General features: G+C 46.0%; 1 protein-coding gene across 26 annotated transcripts in view; it reads left to right on the top strand.

Annotated features, from left to right (window-relative positions):
• Positions 1-11,325, top strand: part of TCF7L2 (transcription factor 7 like 2) — a 203,638-nt gene that overhangs the window by 1,518 nt on the left and 190,795 nt on the right. For all 26 annotated transcript variants that reach the window (XM_040486450.1, XM_040486448.1, XM_040486453.1 and 23 more), the window contains exon 3: positions 113-237. In XM_040486450.1, the coding sequence (XP_040342384.1) occupies positions 113-237 (125 nt within the window). The remainder of the gene's footprint in view (positions 1-112; positions 238-11,325) is intronic.

Raw genomic sequence — 11,325 nt, forward strand, 5'->3', positions numbered from 1 at the left:
CGCCGGCCCTGCCGGGGCGCCCGGCTACTTGGGGCACTTTCTAAAAAGTTTCTCCTCGCTCTCTCCCGCTCGGCGCGGCCGCCGCCGTCCCCTCGCCGCCCCGCCATGTTAGCGGCCAAGAGGCAAGATGGAGGGCTCTTTAAGGGGCCACCGTATCCCGGCTACCCCTTCATCATGATCCCCGACCTGACGAGCCCCTACCTCCCCAACGGATCGCTCTCGCCCACCGCCCGAACCGTAAGTGCCTCCGCGCCCGGCCCCCGCCCGCTGCCCGCCCGCGCCGCCCGCCCGGCCCCGCATGCGGCCCCTGCCCTGCCCCCTCCCTCCCCTCCCCTCCCCTCCCCTCCCCTCCCTCTCTCCCTCCCTCCCCGCCCCCCCTCTCCGCCTCCTCCCCTCCCCGCCTCCCCTCCCCCGCTCGCGGCCCAGGCAGCCCAAAACTCTCCAAACTTTTCTGCCTTTTGTGGACTGGATTTGTTTGCACTTCGCCATGTTCTTGCTTTCAGTTTGCTGCCTCGTGATGTTGGGGAGACCTTTCTTTCCAAGCAGGGTTTTGTTGGGGGGGCGGGAAACAGAAGAACTTTTTTTTTTTTTTTTTTTTTTTTTTTGCGCTCTGATTCCCCCCTCCCCCGTGGTGGTGTTGTTTGTTTCTTCACCCTGGGAAGATGACTGTGTGGCTCTTTTCTTTTCGCTCTCTCTCCCTCTCCCTCTCTCTTCCTTCCCTCTTCTGTGGCGTCTTGGGTTTTCCCCGGTTAACCCCTTGGCTGCCGCTGCCGGGGCCCGAGTGACCGGGCTGGCGCCCGACGCGCGGGGTAGAGAGTGGATTTTCCTGCAGGCGTTGGACTGGAGAAGTAGCGAGCGCGCGGAGCCCGGGGCCCGGGAGAAGCGCCTCGGCTTTCTCTTTCGGCTGGTTATTTATTTAGCTTTCTAGTGGTGTTCGCTGGCTTTCAGCCCCCCCTCCCCCTTTCCCCTGGAAGGTCACCCCTCCTAGACTGGTCCCACTGCAAACTTGGGGGCTTTGGGATTGCTTTTCTTTGGCAACCCCGCAGGGCCCCGAGCGCCCTGGGCGCGGTGTGGCGGGCTCGGCTGCCCGGAGCGCCGGCTGCGGGCTCTCTCGGGCCGCGCCGAGTGGGGAGGCCCCTGTGACCGGGTTCTTGGTTTGTGTGCAGCCGGGATGGCTTCCTTTGAACGGACTCGATGTATTTCCAGGGAATTTGGGTGCCTTGGGGTTTATAGCTTGGTCTGCGTTCGCCAGCTTCCGAGAAGGCCCTCATTGGGCCCTGGGGGAGGATCAGAGACCAGGGTTTGCGGGCCCAGCGGTGTGTAGAGAGTGCGGGAGCTCTCCTTCAAGGGAGTGGGCTGCTGCTCGCGGGCCACCCAACTTTGGGGACCCCAGGGCGGCACCGGGTGCTAGGCTCCGCGGGTGCTTTCCGCAGCGAGCGTTCCGCGCCCTCTTGACATTTGTTAATAAGGCTCATCCTGTTCCCGGACCGTCCTCTGCTCCCTGCCCTCATCCTGAACCCCGTCCCCCGCCCCCAATCCCACCCTCCTCTAAAAAGCCTGGATTGCCGGTCTCTAGACGCAACCTCTAGACGTTTGTGCCTGGTTTCCAGGGATTGTCATTTTGCACCTTTTCTTGTTTGGGCCCCCTACCCCTTATTTACACACACTATTTTTTTTTTTTTTTCGGTAACTCGAGATAGCAATTTGAAATAATGTACCCAGTGTTCAGCAGCCGTGAATTCGGTGCTAATGGCCGAGGGCTTGCCGGATGGGAGTCGATCCGATCTACAAGTGTTTTTAAGCATTAAAATATTAACTATCAGGTTTTACTTGTTTTTTGGGCCCTGGCAAAAAGGGCACGGGCATGCTAGACCGGTCACTTTTTATGGCTAGGAAAGAGAAATAATTATCCCCCCCCACCCTCCCTTCCCTGCACCCAGGCTTCTGCGTGCTTGGGAAGCTGGTAGAGCGTTTCAGCCCGACCTCCTACTACAGGGCCAGCTCTTTTCAGGCTGCAGGGGCTGGGCTGTGGGGTTGCAGCTCAAGGGGAGGCACAGTCCGGTTACGTTGTATTTTTCTTGGGAGCTTGTGGGCATGCTAAACCCGGAGCATTCGGCTCAGAAACAGAGGGTTTGTGTACTAACCAACCCGACCAAGCAACATTCCAAAGTAACCCTGAGAATTTCTTACTCCCCTCCCCCTACGATGGAGTCTCTCCGGTATTATTTAAAAATCCACTTGGCCATCAGAAAGGCCAATCTGAATATTGAGCTTTGATGGCGGGCTTCTTGGCCTTCTTGACTGTTTTCAAACTCCCAGCCTGACCGCTGGCGATCTTGCCATACTGTCGCCTAAAACTTGAACGGTGGTGTTGTGCTGTAATTAGGAAACAGCGAAATTGTTAAAGGCAAATAAACGATTTCCCGGGGCGAAAAAGGAAGGCTCCCAACCATCGGTCCCCTTTGTGGGCATTATAGGAATAGACCGCTCTAGTTCTTTTAATTGTGGACGTAGCGGGTGGCCTTGTGCTGTGACATCAGATTGAGTAGGAGAGGACATTTCTGAACTCAGTAGGCAGTGTTCGGATTTGCATGTCAAACACCAAGAGACATCTTTGTGTGTGCAGGCCCTTCCTCCTTATCTGTTACCTGGGTTAGATTATGTGCTCCAAAATTAAAGTTATTTATTTAGGCCGGTAAGCAGCGCAATAGACACGAGGACAGGAAGCTGTTGTGTGTCACTCCTGACGTCTTCGATCAGAGGGCCAGCTTGCAATTCTAGATTTCCTACAGCTGCCGAGGGCATCTATAGGCAAGATAGGGGTCTTTTCATGCTCATCTGAAATTCTTCGTGCTTCATAGAGTGTGTTTTTGAGGGCAAGGTATAAAGACAAATTAGCTGTATGCTTTCCTGTTTTCCTGACCCTCCTTGGTGGTGGTGTTTTTGCTACGGTTTCTGTTCCTTATTAGTGTACCTGTAAGCAGCAGCATCCTTTAAAAAGCAAACTCTTTGGATCCCTGATTCCTGCTTTTCTATTTAAGAATGTAAAGAATTAAGGAGTATCATTAAATCAGCTATGATGAATAATACATTATCTCAAGAATAATGCTTTAATTGCTGAAGACGCCATAAAGCTCGATAGTAATAATTTTATTTTAAAGCGACAAAGATTTCTGCATAGCATTAATTTAGTCTTTGATACAGCAATAGGAATGGCTTTTAAAAAGACAGATTCGGATACAAAAATACATGAAGGAGAGAAGTCTGGTTAAGTAGATGGGAAGTGATAGAACAACAAATACAAGAATTGTGGTAGCAGTTGTATGTTAGAGATAAAAATACTGTTAGCATATTCAAGTTGGTAGGAAAAAGTAGTGCCCCATTTCTTTTTCCCTTTTGCCACGCTGAGAGATAGGGCTAGGGTGGTCAGAATTGGAGTTAGGTTTGAGATTTCTTTTTAAGACTTGAGTATGAGAGCTCTTGTATCTTTTATCCCAAAGTTAGTTGCTTTTTAACTGAGCTCCTTGCTACTAGGTTGAGCAAATAAATAAGCAGCATCTTGAATTCACTTTTGAACTTGGAATCCCAGCATTTAAAAGAAACCAAGAGGGGCCTATTCATTGGGGTTTTATGTAGCCGGGCAAACAAATTCTCTTTCTGGCTTGTGAAAAATGGATGTTTTTCCCTCACTCAAACAACATAATCCTTTCTCATACAAAAGATTTAGACCTTAGAGTGTGAAGGGTTAATGGTGGTCCTTTCCTTGGTTGTCCTCCCACCCCCCACCTTCACCCCTGATTGTTTTGACAACACTTTTCAAAGTGTGACATTCCAAGCCCCTACATAACAATGTAATATTACTGTAATTACACAGGTCATTACATTTTAAATAGAGAACAATAAAATGCTTATCGCCCTGAAAAAGAACAGGTGTTCTTTCCCTTCTTTGGTATTTATGCTAATTGTTTTTCATCTCCTTCAGAAATATTTATGGCGAACATGTTTAGATCCCAATCTCAATGCAACAGTATTAATTCTGTGCTAATCTTTATAGGTTGGAGTTTAATGTCTGCAGGATGGATTACGGGCTGAGCATTCACCCAATAAGTCATATTTTAATGATTATAAATTTAATATGCCAGCGCTTCGCAGTCTGTTGAAATTAAAGCTTTCTGAACCCCCAGAAACAAGCTATTAGGTAGTTGGGGGCCTGAAGTGCTTATCTGGAAGAAGTGTTTTTGGAAACTTTGGACTGCTTAAGGGATGTAGCTTTTACTGATGCCCCCTATCTGATGGAGAAAAGATTTGGAAGCAAACAATCCCGGTTCTTGCTGGGAGTTTTCCACCCTGATTTTCATTTTACTGATACGGATTTCATTTAGAGTCCCTGCTGGAAGCTGGTCAGCTTTCTGTTTCTTAGCAAGCTGTGAAAAAGTTAACAGGAAGGTTTCCGGGGGCTGGCCGATCAAGAATGCTGTTCTGTTAGCAGCGCGGGCTATGAGCGCAGATCTGCACGCCATTAAAAAAAATACTTGCTTTCAAAAACTAGCATTTTACTAGTTGCACGAGGGGCTGTGCTTTCAAACCTTACAGTGGAAGTCTTTGCAGGGTTTGAATGCCTCCTCACATCCCACGAGGTACCTGGGTGCATGCAAAAAGTGCCTAGATTTTTCCTTGGTTGAGAAATCCCGGTGCAACTTCTCTTACACGTGCACAGTGGGTAAACTAGAAGGTATCTAAGAGGATTTTACATTTTGTCAGATGTTTCACAACAGGGGCCCCCGAATCACATTAAAAATGCACTGTAGAGAAAGGACAGCTGCAAATTTTTGTGTGGACGCGTGTTTCTGGACCATGACTAAAACTCCGAGGACCTTTTCCCCAGCTGTCTGGAAGTTATGTGGAAGTTGGTTTATTGGCAGTTAAGTATGAGACAACCTGGATTTAGCAGAGGCTCTCTCCTACACAGGAAGTAGATGACATTATATTGGGGGAAGGGACGAGACTGCAGCCAGGGAGTGATTTACTCCCTTTCTTGTTTTTTTAAACCATAGAGTTGCCAAATAAATAAGCACTTTCCAAGGAAGTAGGTGTAAGCTTTTTAGTCTTGGTAAGTGGAATTAGATGATATCTTTGACCGCATTTGTAACTGTTCTAAGGTGACACATTTCAGAAGTTTGGGAAGGGGGGGCGGTGAATCAGATTCTCGGGGCTTTTATTTTTGAGGGGGGTGCGTGATGTGGGCGTCTGAGTTTCTTCCGCGAGTGAATATTGGCAGCCGTGTGAGTAAATCTTCAACTCTGACTTATAATTGAGCACATTTGTGAAGGAAACGGTTAATTTTACAACCAAAGGCAAGCTTGCACCTCGACAGGTCTGCTGAAAGAAATGTGCCCCAGTCCTTTGCTGGCAAGCGCCACCGGGTCATAAATCCACAGGCTTTATTTACAGCCCATAACACTTATGAATGTTAAGATATTTGACGCCACGTTGGCCTTATAATATTCAAGGTCCGCAGACATTGGCAGTAGCTCAGATTTCTCTCACTAATTATAAGCAATGAGATGGGGGAAGCCCATCTCAGATGCTGCCCTCCCCCCCTCCGGTGGCCCCCACCTCTACAATCTGAGCTTACTGAGACAGACCCCCTCTCCTCTGGCAGCTGACTTGTACTTTTCCTCTAGGCTATTGTTATACACATTTATAAAGAGCACTTTCAGGGATGGAAATTCAGTGGGGGCTCTGCACAAATGCCTTTTTCAAAAGCAAAGTTGCTCTACTGTTTGCATCTTTCGCCTTGTCTTCTGGTTCCTCCTTTTTCCTTTCTTTTCTTTCCTTTTTTTCCTTCTCTTTCTCTCTTTTCCCTTCCTTTCCTTTCCTTTTCTTTTCTTGCTTTCTTTTTTTTTTTTTTTTGGACCGTGTTGCCTATATTGTGCATATTTCCCAGAATACTTAAAGAAACCTGATACGAGAGACTGCTCTTTAATTTATATGATGTTCCACTGAGTTGGAAGGGAAAATACACACGTTGCAGAGTGCACTAGTTAATGTGAGGGTTTAAAAAAAAAAGTTAGGTGAGTGAGGAGAGTTGATTAAAGGAATTTAATGGATGAAGGAAAAAAAATTCCAGGTTTACATTGGGGATGGGAAGGCCTCTCATTTGGCAAAAGTGCACAGTTATCTGGGGAAGGAAACACAGAGAGGTAGCCAGAATAAATGTCTGATTAAGAAAGATTGGAAAAAATATAAGAAGATGGGACAAAAATTGGGGCTTGGGGGAATGGCTTGTCTGAAATTGGGGATTGGAAGTCTCTTATGAGAGGTGGGAGTACCAGGGGGAGGTGCTGTTAAAAACTATTGCTTTGCTCAGCATAGAGTGGTTTCAATCCACTCCTCACCTAAAATGCTCTATCAAGCAACAGATATGTTTCATATCAGTTATTTGCGTGAGGGTCTAGGGGAGGGGCATTCTGTGGTCGACAGCCTGATGAGAGAGAGAAGGCCAATTATCCTGCTGATGTTAATTTTTATTTTTTAAAAAGTGGGCGGTTCTGGTGTGTTACAGAGGGACCACATGGTGAAGGGGGAGTGGGATCCCGAGGTGTGTGGGTAAGGTATGTGTGTTGAGGGGGACTGATGGCCCTGTCATTTCTGGCGGGATCCTTCCCTCCATCCAACCCAAACTTAAAGACCGCGGCTGAAAGGTTTTATTTTCTAATCAATGGAATGCAGAAACTTACTAGCCCTCAGGGACAGATATGAATCCCTTAACAGCTCATTACAAAGATGGGGATGTGGGATCTATGAACGGGTTATCAGCCGTGGTGTTCTTCGTTTTCCCAGGATAGGTTTTTCTTCCTTAGGCACATCTGATTTCGGGCTGGTAATTCATCCCGTTATATTTTATTCTTTTCTTTCTTCTTCTGTCTTTTCTCTCTCTCTCTCTCTCTCTCTCTCTCTCTCTGTTTCTCTCTCTCTCTTTTTTTTTTTTTTTTTTGGCCATGAAGTAGCCCCAAACAGTTCTGTCTATAGGGGCAGGAGTAGCTATTATTAGTGGGATCAGCTCTGAAGGAGTTAAAATTGCTCGCTAAAGTTTGGCATCATGAAAATAAATTTGAGGCCTGGTAGGCATTAGCAGGGCACAGCACATTTACAGAGCTTAATTAGTACGAACTGTAATTGTTCATGGTCTGCCAGAAGCAGTAATGTTCAGGGAAAGTGGAGTCCTTCTCTTGTAGCCTTCAGTTTGAAACCGATAAATCACTTGCATATTTGTGTAGTGATTCAAATGGAGCTAGGACCTCTCCCATCCCAACATGTGGTAAATTGTAAAGTCAATGAATTGCAGATGTAGGCTACAGTGAGATTCTCCAAGAAAATGCAGAATGAATGGGAAAGAATGACGCTATAAATATTTACTGAGAAGATAACTAGGTTCCTGTGTGCTGGGCCAATTATGATGTACTAAATATATTAGCAAAATGCTTAAAAAAAATCGAGAGGATTTGTGTGGGTCTTCGGGTGGGTTGGTTTGTTTTGGAAAGTGGAATAAAAGGCACTATGTTACTGTCCTGTCAGTTTTATTAAGCCGGAATCACAATGGCATACCCAGGGAAGGACACAGGAAACCCACATTAATGCAAATTAATTCGTTATGAGTTGCAGAGCTGTGACTGCTAAGTGGAGTAATGATAGGGCATCATTTTAAGAGTGTTAATGTAGCAACTTTTAATGAAAAATGCTGTGTTAGGAGCATGTCTCAGCCCCTTAGCCCACGTGTTTTTCTATGCTAGAAATGTGTTTTGTACAAGAGCAGGAAATTTGATTCACTTCATTCCCCCCCCACCCACAGGTTAAGAACTTTAATTATGTTTTGATGTTTAAAGAAAATCATCTCATTTTTCTTCAGAAATCAACCCAGAAATCCCTATCACCGTAACCAAGTTCAACTTTTCTTTTTTTTGCTCCAGATTTGCGGCACCGAGTGGAAAAACAATGAATGTGTAACCCCCCCCCCAACCCCCATAGACCTACAGCTATAACTTTCTTGAAGTGATTTTTTTTTTTTTCTTCCCTTTTCTTTCATGGAGGATTTTGGTCTCAGGCAATGTTGCAAGTCTTCTTTCCCCAAATGTGAGTAGGTGGATGTGTATGGAAGCTGTAAAAGTTAATGATCATTCTCTGACTCATAGCTGATGGTTTCAGGTTGAGGAAAAGAAAAGAAAAATTAATGAGGGTAAATAGACATTGGATGGAACATCGAGACAGTAGGAGAGATTGTTCTGGTGTCTGAAGGCATGCGTTTTGCTGCGGCAGAATTTCTGAAGCCGAATGCCAGGAAGTGAAAAGGGGATGCCTTTGTTACGGTGTTGTTTTTAGGATGGTACAAATGTTCGGTGTCTAGGTCTGGCGAGGGATGTTTAAACCGGCACACCTACCAGTCAGTGCTGCTTTTGCCTTCCCTATGGAAGGTAGAGGTCCCCTTGGCACTTTTTAAAAGGGCAGGCAGGGTAGCCCAGAGTCCTGACCAGGATTGTATTTCCCATTAAATGTAAGAGGTTCGCAGCACAGGGCTGCTGTCTCTGTCCCTAACGGTGCCTGATGACCGAAGAAAATGCCTTAGACCTACTAACGACAAAAATATTCTCTCTCTTTTTTTTTTTTTTGTAATGTTTATTTCTTTTTGAGAGAGACAGACAGAACATGAGCAGGGGAGGGGCCGAGAGAGAGGGAGACACAGAATCTGAAGCAGGCTCCAGGCTCTGAGCTGTCAGCACAGAGCCCTATGCGGGGCTTGAACTCACGAACCGTGAGATCATGACCTGAGCTGAAGTCGGACGCTTAACCCACTGAGCCAACCAGGCGCCCCAAAAATATCTGTCTTTTAAGTTAATGACACGGAAATTAAACTTCAAGTGGCTCATGGTAGTGGCTATAGGGTAGAAGGTGGACCCCAGGTCCCCAAAACCAAAACTTTTTAGGGAATGAATCTGGATTGGATTATTGTTTGTTTGTTTTAATAAAAGAGAAAGCCAGGTGACAATAAAACGAATGCTCCACCTCTTACCAATTTAGTGGAATGAATAGGTATAAGAAATTAATCTTCTGAACACTGGAAGTTCACTTAGCGTGGGAGAAACCAACACAGGGTCCCCTTTGAGGAGGAGATGTCTGTGGATGAAAACGTGGTTTTCCTTTTTCTCTCGTCTCTGGGTGTCTCTGATGTCTTATATCTGAAACAGCAAATTGAGGGCCGGTGGTAGTGATTAGAAATAAACCAAGAGCCATCACGATATGATCATCATAAGGGAAGCAGTTAATTGTAAATTGTTGGTTTTTTAATTGCCGGGGAATTGTGCAATCCTGTGCCGGGCACAGCCGCCTCTTTATGGTTCTTCCTCTGGACAAGTGAGGGCCAGATCATCTGGGGGTGTTAGCATGGGTGGGTGGGCTTGGCCATTGTAAACAAGCACACAGGAAGGGAAGGTTTATTTTGTTGAGGTTTCATGGGAAGGAATTGAAGGAAAGGTCCCCTGGAGTTCTCATCTGGTGAAGCCCCAGGATGCCCCAGGGAAGCACCATGTTGAGGACGTACTGCATGCCCAATGTATAAGCTGCACCTGCTGGCCGAGGAAGTGACGCTGCAGAGTGCTGCAGGTGACCAAGAGCAGGGCAGCCCCAGGGGTAGAGGTTCCTAAACTCAGATGGGCCTTAGATGGCTGATCCTTAGATGGATCTCTGAACCTCCCCTCATCGATTCGAAAAAGAAAAGGCCACCCTCTCTTGTTCTTTCCTTTCTTAATAGATTTTTTACGGAGAGAGAAGTAAATTCTTGTTCCAGTCTAGAAAGCCAAGTTTTTACTGGGTCCTTGTATTTTGTCTTTGTCTTAAAAAGCTGGACTACAAGGAACAAGGCATCTTTGTGTTTTACAGGGAAGCAAAAAGCAGTTTAAAGTGTTATGTTTAAGAAAACAGCATTTGGTAGAAGAGGGGGTGGAAACCCAAAGGAGCAACAAGAAAATTGTAAGTCTGTGTCACTGTAGCTGGCGGAAGTTTAGCTCCATATCTCTCCAACGCAGTGGTTACTGGCTGGGAGTAAAGATCTGATTGGAGCTTGTGCTGTGTGTATTTATGAGCTGGTCCGGGTTATTCGGTTTGTCTGGACACCTGAGGAGGGAAGTTACATTGCTTGGGGGTGTTAAAATGGTGTGTGTGTGTGTGTGTGTGTGTGTGTGTGTGTGTGTGTGTGTGAAATTAACTTTGTCCAACTACATTCTTAAGGACCTTGCAGTTGCATTTTTCCTGTTTTAATTGCAGCGTTCTCTCTGGGATTGTGTTATTTGGGTGGTGATTGGACGCAAGGATTAAGAATGGAACCGGACAAGTGAAAATTGAATTTGGATTAGCCACAGTTTCATTAATTTATTCACAAGCCTGTGATTATATGAAATTTGGTTTCCACGACATATAGTTATCAGGTGTCCATTCAATTTTAATTGACAATCTGAGATTCCTGTGGTTACCCTGAGTACAGATTGCCTAGGGCTCCACAGGGTTTGTGGGAAGGAAAGCTTGGACAAGTTTCCATTAAGCTCTGAATCAGGCAGTTGGAAAAGAGGAGACTAAAACCCTGCTGAAAAGGGGGATGAGTTGTTACTGTTGCCTCTCGACTTAGAAGCGGAACCCCCCACCCCCCACCCCTCAGACAAGAGCTGCTCCCCAGCCAAGCATTCCAACCTGGCAGAGAAAGCTGTCCCTAGCACAAAAGTTGTTTGAAAGTGATGTGGAATTGTCACAGAAATTAGTGCAAATCTCCGTTTACTGGCTGGCGGTTTTCATAGGAAGGGCGGGGGCGTGGGGCTCAAAGGGTGCAAATTCATCTTTCTTTTTCTGCAATTCACTTAGATGAACTGCTTCAGAGCGTGTGTGTGGGGGGGGGGGGGTTGGGCTGTGTGGGGATGGGCTTACTGTCAGTTGCTCAGTGTTCGTCTTTAGTTGTTTTAGGGAGTGTGGTGCATCGCTCTGCTTTGACAGGTAAAGGACTACATATATATTCATTCCTGGCTTCATCTTTATTGTGGCCTCTTTTCACCTTGATTAGTATTATGTTTTGGGGCAAGCAGTCTCCTAATATTTATAGGCGGTGTTTTTGATTGTTTCTTTGGAGCAGTTACAATGATCTCAGAGGAGCCCATTGGATGCTAAAATGGGGACTTCCAGCCTTATCTCATGAGCAGTATAAATTCAGACTATTTTAAAAATTTGATCGCTTCTGTGTTGTGTTGGTTCAAAAGTTCTTATGTGAATTTCATTTTTCTTCTTCTT

Source organism: Herpailurus yagouaroundi, unplaced genomic scaffold (assembly GCF_014898765.1).
Source record: "Herpailurus yagouaroundi ecotype Mexico unplaced genomic scaffold, PumYag 163, whole genome shotgun sequence".
Lineage (NCBI taxonomy): Eukaryota > Metazoa > Chordata > Mammalia > Carnivora > Felidae > Herpailurus > Herpailurus yagouaroundi.